The following is a 24,883-nucleotide window of genomic DNA, read 5'->3' as shown; positions in this document are numbered from 1 at the left end:
AGCTGAACAATCTAATTAATTACTTCCTATGCTGTTACTTCAGCTAAGCTTGTTCACACTGGTGAACATTCATATGCCTCATTTACACCTTGTAGATAACACACAGATATGTCTATAATTTTTGGAAGCTCCAATAGCTTTGCTTCAGTCTTGTGATGAATTCTGCAGGGATTGAGGTGGAATGAAAGGAAGTGAAATGTCTGCTCTGTATTTCTGCCCATCTCTCCTCCTTGTCTTCAATTCTTCCATCCCTGACCACTCTGCTCCACTTACTGGTCTGTAAGAAAGCAGGGAGTAAGACAATGCTGGGAAGAACTGGTGAGAAGAAAGCAAAGAGATGGGAAGGAGGGACAGTGTGTAGCACTTTTCTCAGAATCAGAATCGGCGGGGTTAATGTCTAAGCATGATTCTCTTTGCTGACTTAAACTTATAGGATAGTAAATAGAAATTATAGAGGTAAGTCTAAACGTACATATATTGTTAATGGAACTGATTTAAATTATCAGAATAAAGAAGCCACATTTTATGTGTCTAATCTCTAACACAACCAATAGTTGTTTTTTTTATAACTACAGTTGCTTCTAGACTTTGTGTATGCATATTTTACATACTTTGAGAACTATATGACTTATGCACTTAAATTTTTATCAGTCATTTTCCATGCTGAGGTCCTAGTTCCTGGTTATGTCCAGTGAATATATGATGGTTTGCCTCACTCCTTCTCTCTTGTTAAATGCTTGTTTCCCTTTTTTCCCCCTCTAAGTATTATACTAGAGTATAGCTTAAGCTGCTATAGCAAAGGGACACCAAAATACATGAACTCAACAGAATAGTTTAGTTCACTCTCATAAAAGTCCAGAGTTAGGCAGACAATCAGCTCTGCTTCATTCAGGGATACTGGTTTCATCCATCTTACTTTTTATATTAGTTTGACAGAACTGCCGTAAGTAAGTACCACAGACTGCGTGGCTTAAACAACAGAAATTTATTTCACATAATTCTGGAGGCTAGAAGTCAGAAATCAAGGTGTGGCCAGGGTTATTTCTTCTAATGCCCCTCTCCTTGGCTTATAGGTGGTCATCTTCTCCCTGTATCTTCACATCATCTTCCTTCTGTACATGCCTATGTCCAAATTTCCTTTCTTCTAAGGACACCAGTCATATTGGATGAAGGCCTACACCAATGGCCTTGTTTTAACTTAATTACCTCTTGAAAGACCCTCTCTCCAAATACAGTGACATTCTGAGATACTGAGGTTGACTTCAACGTATGAATTTTGGGGGGACACCATTCAGCCTGTAACACTATTCCACTTGAGCATTGTTATCCACACAATTGAATTGCCTCCTCATCCATGGTTCCTTCCATGGAGGTGAAAGAGAGACGAAGGCAAGTGACTTCACTTTTGAGAAAATTGAACTGGAAGGTGCACGAATCATTTCTGCTAGCATCCTATTGACCTAAACATAGGTCATGGCTACTCCTATGTGGGAGTAAAAAAGATGTGGAATTTATAGTCTCTAGATGGGCACCATATTGGGTGAATAACAATCCATTCTGTATATAAGAACTTGAAGACCAATCTCTTACTTGGGAAAAAAAAGATCTCTTCATCCAGCATCCATATACCATTCAGTCTATCCTAAATTCATTCTGTTATGAAAACCTCAAGGACAATCTCATCATTGTCTGCTTACTTTTTAGTCAGTTTCAAAGCATGAGCTGCTTTGTTTTTCCCTAGGGGGTTAGTGGATGCCTAGTGTCAGCGAAGTTATGTCTTGACTCAGTTTTTACAGGATTAACTCTGATCTCTCTGTAGGTAAAGGATATGTAGATTTGCAATAGAATTTGCATAGTCAGTATAGCCTCATCAAACTATCTGGTTCTAACTAGTTACACTCATTTTTATTATTCAATCATTGGCAGAGACTAGACACTTTTTGACTACTTCATGCAATGTCAAAAATTGTATCAAGACCTTTTGGGGCTTCCATTTTTTGTAACTCCACCTTTACTGACCTTACTTTCAGGCTCTTGATTATTACTGATGTTTTCAGTAGCCCTTCTAATTCACTAGGCTATACTTTTTATTGAAGTGTATGTCATGCAGTATGTCCAGAAGTAGAAAAATAACAAAGGGAGCAGGTCAGGAGACACTCCTTGGCCCAGGGACCATCTGCAACATGTCCTGAGAAGGAAAGGCCCATGACTTACTACTTATTTTGACTGGTAAGAAAGAGAAACCTACACAGTGAGATGTGGCAGGAGAGCAGGAGGCCTTCAGGGTGGTATGCTGGGAGGAAAGCCAGCTGGCTCAGGTCCACAAGCTTCCCTCTGCCCCTGCTGGTCTCACAGTGGCACACAAACTGAGAAAGGGCTCCCAGAGTGTCCCAGGCCAGGTTAAGGGTAAAGCTGGGACACCAGATAAATGGGATAGCAACAGAGAGTAGGTTAGCCAAGGCTGAATTGGGCCATGTCAGCCAAGAGGTGGGCAGGGGGCCACAGTGTAGGGGTCTGACTGAGACTCAGGGCCCCCGGCCTCGGGAGATGGAGCTATTGCCATTGCCATGAGGCTCTTCTGAAGACCAAGGGCCAGGCCTGGGCACAGCCTACAGAGACCCCAGTCATGGGGACAATGGTACTTTAAGGCAGCCTGAGTCAAGAAGGCCTGGGTCATACTTGTAGGACCTGGGGAAAAGCCTATGAGAAAGCTCTTGGCTACTGTTCCTGGGGCCCAGGGCTGCACAGGGTCCCAAAGACCCATGTTTCTCCTGGTTCAAGTGTTAAGATTTTTTGCATATGCCCAGCCAGGCAAGGTGAGATACCTGCTGTTAGAACACAGCCTGTGCATATATACCCAGAAGTGGGACTGCTGGATCTATTTTTAATTTTTTGAGGAAATCCATCCTGTTTTCAACAGTGGTTGTACCAATTTACATTCTCACTAACAGTGCACATGTTCCCTTTTCTCCAGATCTTTGCTAAAACTTACTTCTTTTTTTTTGATAGTAGCCATTCTAACAAGTGTGAGGTGGTATCTCACTATGGTTTTAATTTGCATTTCACTGATGATTAGTGATGTTCAGCAATGTTTCATGTACCATTGGCCACTTGTATGTTTTCTTTGGGAAAATATCCATTCAGTTCCTTGGCCCATTGTTTTAATTGGGTTGTTTGGGGGTTTTTTTGCCACTGAGTTGTATGAGTTCTTTATATATTTTGGTTATTAATCCCATATCCAATATGTGGTTTGAAAATATTTTCTCCTATTCTGTAAGTTGCCTTTTCATTTTGTTGTTACTTTTTCTGTACTAGAGGTTTTTAGTTTAATGTTGTCCCACTTGTTGATTTTTACTTTTGTTGCTTGTGCTTTGGTGTCATATCCAAAAAATTCTTGCTAAGACCAATGTTAAGGAGCTTCTTCCCTATGTTTTCTTCTGGGAGTTTTATGGTATCAGGTCTTAAATAGACTTTAATCCATTTCAAGTTAATTTTTGTGAGTGCTGTGAGAAAGGGCTCCAATTCATTTTTCTTCATGTGGTTATCCCGTTTTCCTAGCATTGTTTGTTGAAGAGACTATCCTTTTCCCATTGAGTATTCTTGTCTCCCTTGTCAAATATTAGTTGACCCTGTATGTGGGGTTTATTTCCGAGTTCTCAATTCTCTTCCATTGGTCTGTGTGTCTGTTTTTATGCTGGCATGGTACTGCTTTCATTACTGTAGCTTTGTAATATAGTGTGAAGTCAGGGAGTGTGATGCCCCCATCTTTGTTCTCAGCACTGCTTTAGCTATTCAGGGTCTTCTGTGTTTTCATACATATTTTAGGATTTTTTTTTTCTATTTATGTGAAAAATGCCATTGAAATTTTGGTAGAGATTGAACCAAATATATAAATGGCTTTGGGTAGTATGAACATTTAAAAAATATTAATTCCTCCAATCCATGAACATGGAATATCTTTCTGTTTATTTGTGTCTTCTTCAATTTCTTTCCTCAAAGTCTTGCAGTTTTCATTGTACAGATCTTTCATTTCCTTGGTTAAGTTTATTCCTAAGTATTTTATTGATTTATGAAGCTATTGTGAGCAAGATAGTTTCATTATTTCATTTTAAGATATTTCATTGTAGGGCTTCCCTGGTGGCGCAGTGGTTGAGAGTCCGCCTGCCGATGCAGGGGACACGGGTTTGTGCCCTGATCCCGGAAGATCCCACATGCCGCGGAGCGGCTGGGCCCGCGAGCCATGGCCGCGGAGCCTGTGTGTCCGGAGCCTGTGCTCCGCAACGGGAGAGGCCACAGCAGTGAGAGGCCCGCATACAGCAAAAAAAAAAAAAAAAAAAAAAAAAGATATTTCATTGTTGTATAGAAACATAACTGATTTCTGTATGTTGATTTTATGAGCAATCCCACTTCTGGTATATATCCAAAGGAAATGAAAATAGGATATCAAAAAGATATGTCATGTTTATTGCGGTTTTATTCACAAAAGATATGGAAATAACCTCTGTCCCTTAATAGATGAATGGATAAACAAGATGTGATATATATACAATGGAATATTATATAACCATGAGAAAGAAGGAAATCCTGCCATTTGCAACAACATGGATAGATCTTGAAGGCATTATGCTAGTGAGATAAGCCAGACAGAGAAAGAAAAATACTCTATGCTCTCACTTATATGTGGAATCTAAAAAGCTGAACTCATAGAAACAGAGTTGGATGGTGGTTACTAGGGGCTGGGTGGGAGAATTGGGGAGATGTTAAAGGATACAAACTTGCAACTAGAAGATAAATAAGTTCTGAAGGTCTAATGCACAGCATAATGATATAGTCAACAATACTATATTATAAACTTCAAACTTGCTAAAAGACCAGTTGTTCTCACCACAAAAAAGAAATTATAATTCTGTGACATGATAAAGGTGTTAACTAACAGTGGTAATCATATTGCAATATATAAATGTATCAAATTAACAGGTTTGTACACAGTAAACTTACACAATGTCAATTATATCTCAATACATTTTTTTTTTAAAAGAACATGGCATGCAGGATCTTAGGTTCGGCCTGAGACACAGTGCAGGCAGGGATGGGGACAGGGACTCTCATACCTGGGCTTCTGCTCCTCAGTGCCCTGCTCGCCCTTCAGATCCTCCTTTGGGGCCCTGTGTGCTACCCTGCTGGGCACCCTCCTGTGGACAGTCTGGGAAGGCAGTGGGGCCAAGTGCCCTCCTGCGGCTGGGTTAGCTGCACAGGGAGGCAGGACCAGCACCAGCTCACTAAGCTACCAAGGAAAACAGTTTTCATGATGGAGTCTGTGCTTGAACTCAGGGAGGGATTTGTGGATGAGGAGTGGTTGGTCCTAGAGAGGGAGGGAAAAGGGGGCATCTAGCCCAGCCACCCTGGGAAAGTAAGAAGAAAGAGAAGGCCAAACCTTGAGCTGGTCTGTCCATCCACTCCAGGCCTATAACCCACTCGTTTCTTAAACTGCCCCAGGGACGAGACACGTCCAGCCTTGAAGGGGAAACAACAGCTGAGCCCACCCCTGGCAGTGATTTCTCTCTGGCCCACAATTCCCTGCACAGTAGAGGCCTAGGGGTTCTCTGGCCCCTCACAATAACCCTTTCTAAAAAATGCTGAGGAGGACAGTGGGAAGAGGAGGGGCTGCTCAGGGTCCTCTCAGGAATTCCTGGAGGCCAGAGAGGAACTGTGGGATGGGATGCAGGAGGGGGTGGGAGATGCTACATGTCAGGCATTGTCATAGGCACTTGGGACGCAACAGTGACAGAAATAAGCCAAGTCCTTCCCCAAAAGTAGCTTACCTTCTGGTTGGAGAAGACAGATAATAAACAAATATATACATATACTATATTAGGCAGTATTTAATGTTACAAAAATAAAACAAGAAAAGGGGGGCTATAGATTTATGGAGTGAGGTTGTTTAGAAAGGGTGGTCAGAGAAAGCTAACTGCTGACCTGAACAAAGTGAGGGAGAAAGCCATGTGGATATATGGGGGAGGAACAGTCCAGACACATGGAACAGCATGTGTAAAAACTTTGAGGTGCAGTGTGGCTGCTGGTTTTGATAAGCTGAAGAAGGCCACTGTAACTGGGACAGAATAAATAGGGGGAAGAATGCTCGGATGTAAACTCAACGAGGTAGCAGTAGGGGTGCGACATCATGACCGGCCTTACAGACCATGGAAAGGAATTTGAATTTTACTCTAAGTGCAATGGAAAGCCATTGGAGGATTCAGGCCAAAGACATGGTATTTTTGCATTTTACCAGGATAACCCTGGCTTTCTGAATGGCAAATAGACCTTAGAGAGGTGAGGATGTAAATTGGGTACCTGTTAAGAGCCCACTGTAATTATCCAGATAAGAAATTATCCAAGATGGGGTGTGGCCCAGGGTGGTAATGGGTGAAAGTACTAAGAGGTAGTTAGATGGTAGATAAAATTTAAAAGGAGAGTTAGAATGGTTGGCTAAATGATTAGATGTAAAAGCAAGAGGAGAATGATTTATGACTCTAAGAGTTTTCAAATAGGCAAGAGTGAAGGTACCTGTTCTAGAATCCTTTTGAGATTAGTCTGAAAGGATCAATGAATTTCATCTATTTATGTGTATATAGGGCAGAAAGTGGGAGAAGAAAAAGGGGCTCTTTACATGTGGAGGGAACAGCAGATCAAAGGCAAGGAGGAAAAATTACAAAAGCCCTTATGTACTCAGTAATAGGTCCAACATTGTTGAATGAGGAAAGTATGATATTCTAAATAATCATGATTTGGCCCCAAATAGCTGTAGCTTTACTATGATTTCTTCAAAAGAATCTCCACTGGATAAATCTCTCCTAGAGCAAAAAGAACCCTATAATCTGGGACTCCATCTGGTCAGAATTATTCCTCAAAATTCCAACCCAGTAGTCAAAATATGAGAACAGAAGAGAATCTAGAATTACATAGAAGGTACCATTCTTCTGAGAAACTACTATAAAGGAAACTAGTATAAAACTCCCAGAGTGCTTTTAAAGCAGCTTTTTGTCTGTATTTTCTCTTCTTTTACTACAGTTGCTTGCAGATGTCTTATTTATGCATAGTGCTGTACATTCAAAACCTGAGAGTTACCTTTTACTCCATGCTGTTTTTATATTATATACAACCTTTCATAAAAGATTATGATTTAGAGTTAGGGTGATTTAGGTTTGAATTCTAGCTCTGTTGCTTAAAACAATTATGATCTTGGCAAATCACTTCACCTCTCTGAGACTTGATTTTATCATCTGAAAAACTGAGCTAAATAATACCTATCTTATAGAGTTGTTATGAAGATTAAATGAAATAATCACCTCACCTGAGCTAATGTATGTGACTTGCTGAGCATAATACCTGGCAGAAAACTGTATGTTTGTGTTTGTGTACATGCACATTGTTCAGCCTTTCTCTCCATTCCCACTAGAGCAGCAGTCCCCAACTTTTTTGGCACCAGGGACCAGTTCCAGTTTCGTGGAAGACAGTTTTTCCATGGAAAAGGGAGGAAGATGGTTCAGGTGGTAACTCGAGCGATGGGGAGCGATGGGGAGCGGCAGATGAAGCTTTGCTCACTCGCCCACCACTCACCTCATTCTATGCGGCCTGGTTCCTAACAGGCCAGGGACCGGTCTGGAGCCCAGGGATTGGGGACCCCTTCACTAGAGTACTAGTCCGGAAATATGTAACTTCACATTTCAATTACCACCCAGCTCCTCATTACTTTTCTGGCCTCAGCTCTCTTCTGATCAGGTATGTTTTCACCCAGCAGTCATATGAATAACTTTAAAGTACTCATGCTTATTACATCTTCTCCAAACTCCTGTAGCAGATCTCAGTCTGCCTCTATTCTTTTTGCTCTTAATCCTATACTACCTTGCACTTTTATTTAGTTGTTCCCTACTAAATTGTATGCCTCTGTAACGTAAGCTTCTTGTCCTACATTTCTTTTGTCTCTCAATCCCATACCAGTTCTCAGCCTTCTTAGTCATATCATTGGTCATTTGTATGATCATCCTCGATACTTATAAATCTCTTATGTCACTCTTACATTACAGAAACAATTCCTTATAGTTGCCCTAATGGGAACAAAATCTCCCACTCAAGATGGCATCCAACACATTATTAATCTACAGAAACCCAGGTTCAGTAGTGATACATCCATTGAGTCATACATTGATTTGCTCAGCACATATTTCTCACTCAACACACCTTCCAGGTACTAGGGATATAGCCATGCACAGAGAGACAAAGTCCCTGCTCTCACGGAACTTATATTCTCTAGATTATATGTCAAAGTAAGCTTCTTTTGGAAGTGGTTTGTGTACTACTTATTCCAAATGTGTGTTCTACAACAGGGGTCCCAACCCCTGGGCTGTGGACTGGTAGCAGTCCTCCGACCTGTTAGGAACCGGGCCTCTCAGCAGGAGGTGAGCGGTGGGCGGGGGAGTGAAGCTTCATCTGCCGCTCCCCATCACTCCCCATTGCTCATATTACCACCTGAATCATCACCCCCATTACCACCTGAACCATTCCCCACCCCCCCACACACCCCCCACCCTGCGGAAAAATTGTCTTCCACAAAACCGGTCCCTGGTGCCAAAAAGATTGGGGACCGCTGTTCTACAAGATGGGAAAGTAAGAGCATGTGTTACCAGTTTCTAAGGAAATAAGACTATTTTGGAATGATATCACTTTTAGAGAACTATTAATCTGTGATGACATTGTAAAGAACCAGAATTAGACTGGCTCTCTACCAACTCAGCTTCCGTGTTAATCATTTTAATTTGATGATATGTGTCTTAGTCAGTTTGGGCTGCTATAACAAATTACTATAGATTGGGTGGCATAACCAACAAGCATTTATTTCTTACACTTCTGGACACTGGAAGTCCAAGATCAGAGTGCCATCATAGTCAGGTTCTGGTGAGAACCCTTCTGAATTACAGACAGCTAATTTCTCATTGTATCTTCACATGGCACAAAAAGCAAGAGAGTTCTCTGGGGTCTTTTTTTTTTAAGAGTATTAATTCCATTCATGAGGTTGGAACCCTCATGACCCCTAATCATCTCCCAAAGGCCCCACCTCCTAATACCATCACACTGGAGGGTAGGATTTCAACATATGAATTTTGAGGAACATAAATATTCAGTCAATAACAATATGGTTGATCAGTCCAACTCAAAATATCAACTTTTTGTGGTAAATGATTACAAGGTAGCTCAAAAGTTCAGCTATAGTATAAAAGAAGATCTAACACTGTAGCCCAGAGGTGATCTCTTCCAGTCATTTTTTTAAAAGCTGATGGAAATTGGCAAAAGCCTCTGTTAGACTATTACTAATACTGTGGTGATAGTGCTACATATGTCATTTCAGAAAGCAGGTAGAACCACTGATGGTCACTATGAAACCCCTACCAGTGAGCCAACTGCCACCTTGTTACTTACAACATGGACAAGATGCTTACTGTGAAGTCTATGTCTTTGAAATCAGGTCAACCTTTAGAGACATACTTTTTAGTAGAATGTATTTGACATTGAATGATCTATCTTTATAGAGAAGAGTGAAAGTTGAAGCACAAAAAGGCCATCTACCAGAACAGGAGAAGTGCCTGATGCCTCTGCAAGTCTTTCTTCTTCTTTTATACTGAAGGATGAGATTTTTTTTTTTTGGAGTTGTTTCTCAGGACCTTTTAAAAATAAAAATATCTATGGAAGGGAAATTTTATCTCCTAGTGTCTTGGGTTGATCATGACAGACTACTGGGATCAAGACCCTGCCAAGAGATTTTGAGAAGACTCCAAATAGCCTATCAAGTGTACAGATTTGCCACTCTATTGTACAAATGTTCAGAAGCTTGAGGAAAAGGATTGGGTAGGAAAGTAAAAGGATTAGGGAGAATGACAGGAGTAAATGATAATTTTTTGTAAAGGAAGTCATGAAAGGAAGATATTTTTAGTCATGTTGATAGAGTACTAGAAATATCCTAGCAGTGATTCCCTACTCCTGCCCACCAAAATAGAAACTGGCAATGATGGCTGATACCATTCATGGTCAGAAAGGAGGTTCCTCTGGTGGGTCATAGACAGAGTTTGTAGAAAACAATTTCAAAATTTCATCGGGTGATTGATTTGCTATTTGGCTCAATTGAAAGCCTTCCGAGTTGTATGAGTGGCAGTTTTGGATATTCATATCTATGATACAGTAGCTGGATATACATAGATTTGGTTTAACATAAGGAGAAAAGTAACTAAAGCAAAAACAAAAAAGAAAGAAAAGGCTTAGCCACCTTACCCATTCAGGTAATACAGTAAACAGGTGAAGGAAGTCTTTGTAAGTACAACTTATAGAAATGTGACCAGAGTCTCATATTCTTTTCCCCAGTAGAGCTTTAATCCTGTCTGTCCCATTAATACCCAACTGGGTGCCATGATAATGAATATCTTAATATATGTAAAAAAAACAAAAGCCTTGTAGAAACCCCAAGAATCAGGCAGCTAGGTAATTGCAAGAGAAAGCATAGCAAATTGTCTCTGGGGCACCTGATTCCTCGCTGCCTTGCAAAAATTCAGTGGCGAGCCATTCACTTCTCAAGGAGCCCTTTACTCTGTCTAGCTCATCATGCTCTCAAGTGCCATTTTTTAATCAACCATATGAGAAAGTAGAGTGTTTTCCATACTATCTCCTGAGTCATACTATTTCTCCAGTCTTATGCCAGTCAGGTTTTTCTGGTTGTTATTCATGCACTTCATTTTCCTGAAGCGTGTCTCTCCTTCATTACAGTGGATATGTTTGAGACGTCATGCCTAAATGGACTGCATTTAGAAGCAAGGGGAAATCTCCAAGCATTTAATTTAGGCAATTGGACATGTATAGGAGGAGGCTGAAATTCATATGAAAGGAATGAGGAGTTTTTCTTCTGCTGCTCAGTTGCCACAGATAAGGAATCACCCCTTTTTCCTTTTGGAGAAGGGGGTTGGTTTTAAAAATTAGTTGTAGCATTGTTGGAAATCTGACATGGGCTATAGAGTACTTCCTTGAAAGAGAGAGAATTGGACAAAATATAAAGGGAAATAAAACAATACTACAGGAACTTGAGATATCAATTCCTCCTCTTCCACCCAAAAATAGATTTATAAAACACAAATATATTCTTTGACTTTGCCAGAATATACAATTTCCAAACTGTATTAGCAAAATTAAATTCTGTTTAGGTATATATGGAGATTCCATTATTTGGGAACTTTGGAGTAGTATATAATGTACTGTAGCAGAAATTCACTGTCTGCCTAAGAATTAGTGAGTCTTCCTAACAAAGTATTTTAGATGAGAGTTATTAAGCTCAGGACCTGGGAACCTGGGAACATAAATTTTCCAGAGGAAATGACACAGAACACACACGCCAGAGACACCCTGTGGTGAAGCATGGGTTGCTGGTGCCAAAAGGTTAATGATCACATACTTATTCCTTTATTCCTAACTTAATTGTTAAAAGGCATTTTAATGTCCCTTATGTTGTTATAAGTAGCCTTTATTAGTAATATTTCCACACCTTGTGTCACCCCTGGATTTTTTTGAGGCACACACATAAACTGAACACCTAGTTTCTTTCATCATCCCTCTCATCACCTCAAATTTTAAACATGAATATCTTCTGCTCCATACCTATTCTTCTTATCATGACATTGAAAGATGGTTGACTTCAAGTAAGAAATGTTGGAAATTATGTCAAGCGAAACCTGTGTTAATTCTTCCCTCTAGAAATCTGAAGCCAATAACATGATAAAAAGTAGTCTCTATAGTGGAGAAAAGGGAGCACAGCAGATTAGATATATCTTCCAGGCTGAAAAAGGATTTCTTGAATGATAATTTAATAGTATTCAAGAACCTGAAACTTTATGAAAATACAACATGAATTTCTCCTTTAAATTTTCTTCTGAAAATTATTTAGTAGCATACATTTTTCTCTCCAATTTCTCATCTTGCAAAACTGGTTATTCTTAAATATATAAATGCTTAGGTTCATTCACAAAAGATATTTTTTTAAAAAGCTCATTCACCCTGAACACAGTAACTACAGCTGCCATCACCCAATCTAAGTTTCCTGACCCCTCACTTTGGGGTCATGCAGCCCCTGACCACCTTCCTAGCCTCATCTCTTTCTACTCTCTGTTTCCACCATGTGCTTCGGTCATAATGAACTTTGAGATCTTCCATTGCATCAGCTTCATTGTCAAGTCCAAATTTCCTTTGCTTTTATTTTTATCTATCTATCTATCTATTTATTTATTTATTTTAGAAGATGTTGGGGGTAGGAGTTTATTAATTAATTTATTTATTTTTGCTGTGTTGGGTCTTCGTTTCTGTGCGAGGGCTTTCTCCAGTTGCGGCAAGCAGGGGCCACTCTTCATCGCGGTGCACGGTCCTCTCACTACCGCGGCCTCTCTTGTTGCGGAGCACAGGCTCCAGACGCGCAGGCTCAGTAGTTGTGGCTCATGGGCTTAGTTGCTCCACGGCATGTGGGATCCTCCCAGACCAGGGCTCAAACCCGCGTCCCCTGCATTAGCAGGCAGACTCCCAACCACTGCGCCACCAGGGAAGCCCCCTTTGCTTTTATTATTCCCGATGTTTGCATTGCATTCTCTCCTTCTTTCTTACCCCCTCAGACATCCATAAAATCTTGAAGATTTTCTGTCACTTTACAGATATTTCTTTGACACCCATTTGATTTGGGGTGCTCCCACAAGAACCAGAATTTATTTCCATCTTAGCACGTCTCACTTTATGTTGCTATTGATACTTTTGTGTTCTCCCTTCTGTCCCAGATGATAAACTGATCTCATTAGAAAAATGTACACAGAATAGGTAGTTTCCCCATTTGACTTATCCTGCCTCAGAATATTTTTTTCCAAATTCTAAAAATACTTTATAAACAACAAGGTCCTACTGTAAAGCACAGAGAACTCTATTCAATATCCTATGATAAACCATAATAGAAAAGAATTTTATTTATTTATTTATTTATTTATTTATGGCTGTGTTGGGTCTTCATTTCTGTGCGAGGGCTTTCTCTAGTTGCGGCGAGCGGGGGCCACTCTTCATCGCGGTGCGCGGGCCTCTCACTACCTCGGCCTCTCTTGTTGTGGAGCACAGGCTCCAGACGCGCACGCTCAGTAATTGTGGCTCACGGGCCCAGTCGCTCCGCGGCATGTGAGGTCTTCCCAGGCCATGGCGCAAGCCCGCGTCCCCTGCATTGGCAGGCAGACTCCCAACCACTGCGCCACCAGGGAAGCCCCAAGAATATATATTTTTTAAGTATGTATATATGTATAACTGAATCACTTTTGTATTGCTGTATAGCAGTAGTTAATACAACATTGGAAATCAACTATACTTCAATAAATAAACATAAAAATACTTTAACCATTGCTCTTAGGTTAAATGCCCCAAAGTTTTAGCATGGTCTGCTGGGCTCTACACGAGCTAGACCCTTTCACGTCATCTTCTGCACTCTTCACTTCTACATGTCAGCCCTGCTGCCCGTCTTGCAGTGTTCCCAGGAGTTCACGCCACTTTCTGCCTGGGGGAAAGGTTATTTCCACCTCATCACAAACATTGTTCCCCGACCAAGAACACTGTCTACTCCTCACCTCTCCATTTCACGTGGAAAAGTTTGGTTCATCCTCTGATTTCTGGACTTGGCAGAGATACACCACATGTGCTCAGGCTCAGTTAGGTCCTCCCAACACGTTCACACTGTAGGAAGCATTTTGTTTGTAGGATATTTCATAGCCTTAGCTCAATTACTACTTAGGTAATTATATTTGTAATATATAGCCCCCAACTAGACTGTAATTTCAAAGGGACAGTGACTATGGCTGTCTCTCTCATGAAACTTTTGCTGTAAATTTATCCACGGCAGTTTTTAGCATGTGTGGGAACAGTGAATAATGAGGCTAGGAAAATATGCCAGGGTTAGGAAATAATGCAAACATGGATGTAGGGCCATATCATAAAAGATCCTAATTGCCATGACAGTCAAGATTCATCAAATGTTTATAAGCTGAAATGACCTAATCTGTGTTTTAAAGAATAAATCTGGCAGCAGGTTATATGGCTAATAAGGTAGAGACTGAAATCCAAGAGACGATTATATTAGATTATAAAAAATGACTATACTATCTTCTGTCCTCATAAGCACATCCTCTTGGCAATGTGACTTTGCCATTCTTCCTATTCCAGGTCTTTAAATTTGAGCTTGACCATGTGACTTGCTTTGACCAGTGGGGCATTCAAGTATTGCACACTGGGGTTTGCCTGGGACCTGACTGGGAAACCTGAGGCCACCATGTGAAGTAGCCTTCACTGAAGCAGTGAATTTTGACCTTGTTTTAAATCTACTCTACACTGTTTATATGTATAATACTCCCCCCTACCCCCACCAGTTAGAAACATCTCTCATTTCAGCAGTGATTCTCAGTGGTGTGTACTGGAATCATGTGGCGGGAGGGGGCATATCTAGTTTGACTACAGTTCTCAGGAGATTCCAACATACTCTATGACTACAAACTGAAAATCACTCTAAGTTTCATGGATCAATGAATGAACAGTTAACGCAGCCTGGGGAGCTAACAAGTACCACTAAGAAAGTGACATTTAGCCAGATCTGAAAAGGAAGAATAAGTATTCATCAAATGGAGAAGTGCAGGAAGTATATGTCAAAGAAAATAGTATGTACAGAGGCAAATCTTGTGTCCAAAATGACTGATTTTAAATGGTAATTTCTTTCCTTTCTATACAACTGAACATACACTCTCTAATGTCTAAATCTGGCTGGTAGAGCATTATTTTTAAGGAAATCTATAGAATATACTTTGCAGGGTCAAAAGTTTACAGAGAGGTCATTCAGATAAATTATCATAATTGTCACCTTTCCTCAAAATATTCTTATTTTCAGGTAACTGCTTTAAACATTATCAAGTCATTTCCATCTAAATCTCATTCCCTAGAGTAAGTTCCACACAGGTAACAATAGGATTTGGTGATTATTTTACTTGCCTCCATTGTCAGTTTCAGTAACTCTAAACTCATGTTGACTTTATGAAATTTAATCTAACTCTCGTTTTGAGATACCTGTTCATGAGCCTCTCTTGAAAGCACTGATATCAATCAAGATCTAATACCTGATTCTCATATATACAGAATTGTTAGTATTTTCCTTAAAACCCGCACATACTCCCTCACAGTAAATAAATTTCTGAATGAAACTATTGCCTAAAAATTCTTCTGTAATTGTTTTCAATGGAGCATGTAGTACACCTTTTCCTCACACATAATGGGTTTAATCTTTAATAGCATCATCTTCTACAAACAGGTGCAAACCCTTGTCTGCCCTTGGGAAAGACCAGCCAATGAGAAGTTATTCTGGTGATGTAATGCTTGTTAACTATCTCTTGGACATGACTGGGGAAGATGCTCTTCAGAGCGTCAAACATGTATTGAATTTAACTCTTTCTCACATGACTGAGTTTAGCTCATAAGCCACTTCTGGTACTTCATAAACATGTCACTTAAGACAGCCTTGAAATAGTTATGCAAAATCATTAGACTAGAGAATTTCTTTTAAGCATTGGCATCTGTATCCATTGGTACTGGCCAATGATAATTTCTCATCTCTCTTGAGAAGTCACTTCCATATCTTAGTCCTTATGTAAATAGACAAAGAATACATTAACACTAGCCAGCAGCAGAAAAATTTAACATTTCTTTCTCAGATGTAGAACCTAATGAAAATCAAATTAAAAGGAATAGAGATCTTATATTTTTTAAATCAGATTCATCACAATCTGCCTCTCATGACTGTGTACAAACTTCATCTTCACATCTGTCCAGTTTATTTCAAAGATAAAAATATTTGAAACAAGTATTTGTATAACCAGGTGTGTTCACAGTAATGTCATAAACTTCTGCCTAGTGAGTAATTTACAGGGCTCTGTTGATGCAGCTAAATGCTTATGAATGTCCAGAGAAGTCCTCGCCCAGGTCAGTTAAAGACCCATTACCTATCACATAGTCTAATTCTATGAAGTGATAGACAGGACAGGATAAATGTGTGTTAGCTTCCACAGTAAAGTGTGCAAAACTACAGACACAGAGCTACAAATATCGGGCAGGTATTATTTCATGCAACAGCTTATTCTCATTCCCTATTCCTGCACCTCAAACCTCACTTTTTGAGCAAAAGAATGCAATAGTAAGCATGTTGTGAAAAACATAATTTGAAAGAGGAGGGTATAATACCAGATCAGTGCTTTATCTGATCTGAATCTCACCCAAAAAAGAAAGCAACTCACACTGCTAAGCCAGCTGAAATTTGAAGTGCTGGATATAATTCAAAGATAATGAACTATGAGTCCTCACAGTAAAATTGTAGGAAAATTACTATATTAGAACTTCCCTCCCCCTTTGTTTCTTTTTTCAAAATATCCTCTTAACCCTTTGAGAAAACTGAGTTAATTTGGGGCACATGAGCCCTTCTTGAGGCTTTTCAACTTGTTCAGGTCATGGTAATACAGTTGCATTGGGATGAGATAGAATTATGGAATCATAGAATGATTCAAACCTAGCTGTGAATAATGTCTGTACCATATTAGAAAATGGTAAGTCACTTTAACTTCAGTGAGCCACACTTTCTTCAGCTATTAAAATGAAATAATAATTAAATATTAATTATTAAAATGATGTGTATAAAGTTCTTGGCAAGTAGTCAACTGATAGTGGCTATGATTATTACTATTTTTCCATATATACCTAATTCCAAGCCACTTCATTTTTCAAAGTTGAAAACCAAATTATATAAAAAATTATTGTATACCCAGAATGGATTCCCAATTTTATCTAACTTTTGATTGTGAAATAAACCATTTTATTTTCCATTGAAGATGTAGTTTGTACTTGATTCTTAATTTGCCATATTATTCAGTAGTATTCTATTTTTATTTATTAATATTTCAAAGTACTCTACAAATATATGATTTTACATACTATCAGCATAAATAATAGTAGTATAGTACATTTCTTCTAGAGATCTGCTGAAATTTTTAAAGGCATTACTTCTCTAATCCTATAGAAAAAGTTCTGGAAGGCATTATTCATGCCATCAAGTCAGCTTATTGGAAAATGAAAAATGCAGTTTGTCACCATCATGAAAAATATGTAGTTTGAAAATTTCAGTAAATTAACTTGAACTAAATTGTTTTGATGTTGTTTGTATCTAGTCAAAAGCACTGACACATTCCTACAAATTGATTTTAGATTTTAAATTTCAAGGGCAGGTAACATTTTATTGGCTTTTAAAGAATAATAAGGAATTTCTTATTTGGATAAGGTAGCAGCGTATTCCAGGTGGAAGGAATAACGAGAGCAAAGGATGAAAGGAATGATAATTTGTAGCTATTTATGAAATAGCTGTTGACCTAGCCTAGTGTTTCTACAGCATAAAGTACATTGGATAGAAGTATGGCGGGAAAAGGACATGCCTGCTTCATGTATAGAGGCACATGTTGGAAAACTAACATATTACCTTCTAAATCATAGCATTCTTATCTTTTCTTTGTGATATGCCATGAGAAGATTTGTGATATACACTAGCTGGATTTTGTGTGTGTGTGATGCCTTCAAGCTTATCTGGACTTTCCTTCAAGTAAAAGAATATTATTCCTTTTCTTTTCCTATTATTAAAAAAATATTGCATTATACCAATACACTTAAAATAAGGTAAATGTAAATTTTACAAACCATATTTCAAGAAGGCAATATAAATTGAACAAAAGTAATGCTTAATTAAGATTTAGGGAACATCTACTGATTTCGTTTATGTAGAAGCATATACGAGCAAATTTGTAAAGGCAATACATCTAAATAGCAAGTGATTGATAAGGTCAGAGTATGCATTAAAGAAGTATTGTCTATGCTAACTTTGTACTAAAAGAGTTATCTGGGAAAAGTTCATTGTTCTTATTCACACGGTGAAACACTAAACCAGTAGGTCAATTCATGAAACCATTCACCTGTAATATTGTGGGTGTGAGAACATTCTTAAATAAAACTTGATGAAAATTCTCTGCCATTTTCTTTGAGTATATTCACTGAATAAGAAGTCTTCATTCATACCTTAGAACAGGACTATGTGTATTTGCTCAGTTAATTTTAATATGTTTAATGATTTTTATTAGTCTTGCAGTGGAATGTATTATCCACATATACGTGATGCTGTTTTGATAACAGGATTGTTCTAATTTAACGGATGATGTGTGCTGAACTATCTATACCCTGTATCCCCTTTGTGACCAATATCATGTATTTTAGAAGTATTTAACTGGAAATACGTGTAGTTGGATAAATCATGGGTTATAGATTTTCATTATGTAAAACTAACTGAGCTGTGTAGAGATTCATCCTACAGTGTTGGCCTCATTGTGTTCTTTCTATACACATTAGATATCATACACAGAAGAGTGTGTGTGTGTGTGTGTGTGTGTGTGTGTTACAGTCTACTTCATTCTAAAAATGATTTGAGAATGTTAGGGTTATATGTGTAATGCAGAAAAATCCACTGTATTCTGTTAATTAAACAAGGGAGCCATTAGACTGAGATGGCTCTAATGCCCTGGCTGCCTATGTAAGCAAACCAAAATCTGGCTTGTAGATTTTGCCTCAAGGTTACAAAATCAAAACCCAAGGACAACCAATCACAAACAGCCAACTAGACTTAAAGCTATAACCAATCAATGATTTCCTTGCTTTGCTTCCACCTTTTCTCTGTAAGTCTTTCCTGTCGGTGGAAGCTTTCCTAGCTATACTTCAGGTTTGGCACTGCCCGATTAGACTCCATTTTTCCTCAGATAAACTCTTAAATTTTTAAAATGCTTCAGGTTTAACAGTTCAGTATGTTTAAAAATATGCAATTCTCAGAAAAAATAAAAAATAAAGAATCCTTTCTGTTTCCTCCATCAGCTGTTAAGAAGAAGGCTAGCTTTATCACTCCAGTTCCAGGAGGCGTGGGACCCATGACAGTGGCAATGCTTCTCAAGAACACCCTTCTGGCAGCTAAAAAAATCATTTACTAGATCACATGAAAGAATAAAGCAAATTGAAGTCATGCTACGTATCTATTTGACAAAAGGCAAAAACCTTTATATTTTACTACAAAGCTATTTCTACATTGTATTTATTTTTTCACAGATGGAATCATTGTGGATCAGATGATTCACACAATCTTATGCATTTCCTGCTAATAATTACTGAATATTTTGAGTGGATATTGAGTTTTAGGAAAAGAAAACAAAACAACTGCAATGAAAACTTTGGTAACAATTGTTTATTTTGTGATTAATATTTGTTCATAATGTTAAAACTAATAAAGGGCTCATAATAAATGCATATATTTTTGACACAAATATCACAAATAGTGTGTTTTCAACAAACATTTTGTCAGACAAATAAGCTCCCTTGTAAAATGTAATTTAGGTTTTGCCATAATTATGGCCAATTTTTATATATTTTATGTACTATATCATATGATGAAAAAATTTATTTGCTAAAGGAAAGATAAAATATGAAAAATAAAATTTTGATCTTATATACTTCCCAAATGCATCCTACGAGGCATACTAATGAGAAATGATGCTCCATTCGAGGAAAGAAAAACACGCAAGGAAGGCAAAAAATGCAGTGCTACTTGGAAAGGTATTGATTATTTCACATGGTGAATTACTACTTGCCAAGTAAAAATGCAATAAGAATGTGTTAGGTTTACATGTAATTTCTTTGTTCTTCTAGAAAAATATTTGGATAATACCTTCCTTGAAGAATAATGGAAACTCCAAAACCAAACAAATATACAAAACAAAACTAAGGTTGTATTTTCCCACAAATATCAGGAAAATACAATATAATATGATTGAGGACTTCATTAAAGAATAGGAGTTATGTTTGTTCACAAATCTAGAAATCTAATAGAAAAATATGACACAATGTGCCCAAGCTAAGCCTTAGGATATGACTAAAAATCTATTGCTTTGTTACTCACAGTTCTTCCTTCTTCTCTTATAGCATTTGGTTCTCAAAGTAGATGCCATGTTTCTAACACAATTTAAATTAGAAAAAACATGTGACTGTCCGTTGAAGGCTATTTTGAGACTACCCTGGGCATATAATTGTATTGCTTTCAGGCCCAAATCCCAGTCTGTTTATGTACCAGTAATGATTCTTACCCAATACATGTCTTTATTAGTGTATACTCTTGATCATTTGTGTGAAAATAGACTAGATGTTTGTAATTAATATTTCAACTGTATAATAAAACCAATTTGGAAAGGAATACCTGTCTTCTTTTTCTTTAAGCTATCTATAAGTTTCTTTGTTCATATATTTGTTATCTGTTTCTTCAGAGCATGCTGGGGAAATGTACAAGTTCCTCAAACATGAAAGAAAAGGTTCTATAGCCCATTCCAGATCAATCTTTGTCTAATAACCCTGATAAAAGTTTAAATTCAAAGCTCCCAAGCAAACATTTCAGAAAGACCCTCTTTTTAATATTTAAGTGCCCCATGTTCCCAAAGCAAACATAATGACCCAAAATACATTTACATGGAAAAGGTGAAGTCTGTAATTTTGAGCTTCCTCCTCCCCCAACCCCAAATGCAGGAGGAGTTATTTTTTGGAAATATTTTTCCCCTTTGGTGAGGCTAAAATTCAGGAGTGAGCCTTTCCAGAGACCAATTAAAACACTATAAAGGAAAAATTATCTAACGTTTGTTAAAAATGTAAGGACAACTTTATTCAGGACTATTGCAATGGGGCCGCGACTATCACAATAGAAGAGATTGAAAACTCCAAATATAGCTGAGACAGAAATGGATTTATAGGCAATAAAGAGAGTGAGGGGATCAGTAGATGGAAAATTACTAAGAGGAACTTGATTAGATAACAAGGCTAGAGGGATTCTTGTTAAATAGCTTACAAGGATTCTTGTTACAGTTAGGCCAGATATCAAGGGTGGGAGATAGGGAACTTGATCAGATATGGCAGGGACAAGGGTGCAAGGAGCAGGGCAGGGGGGTTCTCCATAAACTAACTTAGCAGATTTCTTTGCTAAAACTGGGCTCAACAGGCTAAGTGGATGCCTAGTTGAGAAAAGGACTAGGAGAAGTCTAAAGTTTGGTCAAGAAGGAAGCCTTTGTCAACACATAAAGGAAATAAAGTTGGTTCATTGTTATCATGACTTTACTTATGCATATTTGGGGTCTATAAAAGACATATGATTGTCTTGTGGAGGAGGTCTGGAGAAGTAAGTTCTCTTCTACACGTATCTGTAAAAAGGACCCTGAAGAATTAATGAGGATTGAACAATAACATGAAGATATGGAGGTGAGAATGAGTTTAGCATATATATATGAAAGCAAGGACTACAGTCAGACTGAAATGAAAAGTGTGTGTTGCAAAGTGGTGGAAATACAGCTGGATAACAGCAGAAATAGATTAGAGAAAGCCTGGATAAATCAGAATTTAGACTATATTTAGTCAGTGATGAGAGTTGTAGTTAAAGCCTAGAAGACATTATCACTGATTATCATGAGGAAGTTGTAAAGAGGAGCTTATTTTGAAGAAGAGATAATATGTTCAGTTTGACATGTTGAGTTTGAGGTGATGGCATAATATATAAATAAAAGTCCTGACATAGTATCAGTCTGGTATGAGAATAATTCATGGCTAATGATGAAAACTTAAGATGCATCAACGTGTGTTAACTGCTAAATTCCTAACCTTGATTGACCACTATACACACCCTGCATCTTTCTACACTTGTTTGATAGTAACAGCTATCTTTAATTGAGCACCTATCATGTGCTAAATGCTTTACTTTTTTGTTATTGTTGTTACTGACAATCCACATTTGATATATGAGGAAATCAACCCTTGAGGTTATTAAAAAGCCTCAGCAAAGGCCAAATGGATAGCAAAGGTAGAACTGGAATTCAAAGAAAGGTCTGTTAGGATGATGTTAGCTGGAACCCACTCTCTTTTCATTCTATCACTCTACCTCCCCACAGTGCCTACCTGCCCTGCCACCTAGAATCCTTTCTCTTATCACTATATGTCTAAATTCTACTTGCTATTTAAGATTCACTTCAAATGAAACTCATCCATGAGAAATGCTATGAGAGTTTGACCAAGTCCCACCCTTGAACTCTTATACACATTTATGTACACATTCATGGCAGTCATCAGTCTCTACCCAGCACTGTAGTTATGTATGTACTTTCCTTAGCCCCCTCTAGTTCTTTGAGGTCAGAGTCCATGCAGGATTTTTCTACTTGTCTTACAAACATTACATGTTACAGGCATAAAATGGTTTATGAATGGATGAATGGCAACGAATTCATGAGAATTACAGAATAAGTTTAGAGAGAGATAAGCAATGGGCTGATGACCATTTCCTGCCAATGTCCAGCAACAAATTTTGGCTGTTAATGAAAGAGCAAGAAAGAAAAAGGGGGCTTCCCTGGTGGCACAGTGGTTAAGAATCTGCCTGCCAATGCAGGGGACACGGGTTCAAGCCCTGGTCCGGGAATATCCCACATGCCGCAGAGTAGCTAACCCTGTGCATCACAACTACTGAGCCTGCGCTCTAGAGCCCGAGAGGCACAACTACTAAGCCCACGTGCCACAACTACTGAAGCCCATGCGCCCTAGAGTCCATGCTCCGTAACAAGAGAAGCCACTGCAATGAGAAGACTGCGCACCACAAGGAAGAGTAGTCCCTGCTCGCTGCAACTAGAGAAAGCCTGTGCACAGCAACAAAGACCCAATGCAGCCAAAAATAAAATAAATAAGTTTATAAAAAAGAAAGAATAAAAAAGGAAAAGAGAGGAGAGATGAAGAAAGGAAAGGAGGGGAAAGAAAGGGAAAGTAGGAGAAGGGAAGAAAAAAATAAACTTAACAGTGAGGGAAGGGAAGAGAAGACACTTCCAGAGATGCTTATGACTAGAGAGAGATGAATAAATTAAAAAGAAAAATGGTCGGAGGGAAAAATGATAGTGGGGTGCTGCAGCTCTTAGCCTTCTTTCTCACTCTAACATGTATCAAGAATGAATACAAGTATCCGTGAGGCCATGTTACAGTACCCACCTCTCCCATTCTTCAGGATTGCGGAAGGACTCCCTGATAAGAGGATTGAAGATGTGAAGATAGGAGATTTTCCTATAGAGAGTGTAAGTGGGATCCATCATGATGAGTCCCAGAGGAAAAGAAACATATGGGATGACTTGGAGCTATTTTCTTAAGCTCAAGTGGTAGGTGAGTTTCTATATTATATGGCTTAATTCACCAGAGTGGAGAAACATCTAGAGAGACAGTGGTCCAGTTCTCTCAGCCCAAACATGTGTAAAAGCCATAATTCATTTGTTTAGATACTTATGGTAAGGTAATTTACTTAAATCTTGACCTTAGGAGATAATTTGAATTTCTCTAAGGTCAGTATACTGACTCCTACCAGAGGACACAGCTGGGAAACTGGAGAGGGTGTATGATCTGGAATCTGAACATGGGCTCAAGTCCCGACTCTAGGGTGTGTCCTTTGGCAAGTCACTTAATTCTTTTGAGTCCTCATTCTTTACTTGTTATATGGGAATAAAAATAAGGCCTGTTATTTATTTCTTTATTCACTCAAGACAGATTGATTGAGTATACTCTACACTATATATTAGGCACTGGATTTGTTGGGGCCGGGATTACTGAAGACAGAATTGAGATATGTGTGAAAACCTGCAAAATGCAAAGCACTGTCAAGTGCCAGTTAACAGTTACTATAAAGATGGTTGTGGTACTATGTCCCAGTCTTAGAAATAAACATATTTAACCTTAGACCTAGCATCTTCCTCCTGAAACTGCAATTGGTTGTGGTTTATTTAATCCTTTGTAAATGATTTTTCCTTAAATTCTTACCAGTGATACAGAGATGATTATTTGACTTATAATTCAAATATGATTTGCTTGGGAAAAACAGTATCCAGAACTTGTCTTAATAATACATAGTTTTTTAAAACTCCACGAAAGTAGGAATATGAACTGTAGGCACATTTAAAGCAAGCCAGGTATAGTCTTTTAACTTTAAAAGGATGACTCTGTGGCAAGTGATTGCACAAGGTATAATGAGTTCAACAAGCTCATTCTTGTGTGATTTCTAAAGCCAAATTCATATTTGAATAGTGAAAGGTATCCTTTCCGGTAAACTGAATTTGCTGGGTGGACATGATGCAAATGACAACCTATCTTGACTTAAACAGGTTTTTAAGGTACAGAAAATATAAGCAATTGAAATTCCTGGTAGAAAGTTGCAATACTTCAGGAAAACATATTTATAAATTATTTATAATAATTTGGGGCAAGTGAAAAATTAATGGAAGTTCCTATAGTCACAAAAAGTAATAGCAATAATTACATATTTTGGCCTTAAAAGTGGTACTTTAATAATCGTAAGTAGATTAATAGTAAGAAAAATGTGAATGTTGTATTAAACTAAAAGCTTTCTATTCATTAGATGTACCAAACATAAATATTTTAAATATTTTAATTTTATCTTAATGGAGATGACATTATTATTATTATTATTATTATTATTATCATTATCATTATCATTCTTTTAGTGCTTTACTGGTTCTCTCTAGAGCCTAATCATTGGGGCACATAGTTAAGAACTGTAGTTCCTAGAACTCGGTAGCCTATTCCATTTACTCAGAAAAGTAATAAATGGCAGAATGACATAAATGTAAATCTTATGCTCTTAAAAACAATT

The 24,883-nt window shown here is 38.2% G+C and overlaps 1 protein-coding gene across 1 annotated transcript in view; it reads left to right on the top strand.

Moving 5' to 3' along the window:
- The window catches only part of MTHFD2L (methylenetetrahydrofolate dehydrogenase (NADP+ dependent) 2 like), a 137,184-nt gene extending 116,887 nt beyond the window's left edge, over positions 1 to 20,297 (top strand). The window contains exon 8 of the mRNA XM_082602905.1: positions 19,042 to 20,297. Coding sequence (XP_082459031.1) covers positions 19,042 to 19,154 — 113 coding nt within the window. The 3' untranslated portion in view covers positions 19,155 to 20,297. The remainder of the gene's footprint in view (positions 1 to 19,041) is intronic.
- The last annotated feature ends 4,586 nt before the right edge of the window (positions 20,298 to 24,883 follow it).

The sequence above is a fragment of the Mesoplodon mirus genome (assembly GCF_964341445.2).
Source record: "Mesoplodon mirus genome assembly, chromosome: 2".
In the NCBI taxonomy this organism is placed as follows: Eukaryota; Metazoa; Chordata; class Mammalia; order Artiodactyla; family Ziphiidae; genus Mesoplodon; species Mesoplodon mirus.
The sequence above is the reverse complement of the archived record's forward strand: the minus strand, read 5'-3'. Positions and strand labels throughout refer to the sequence as shown.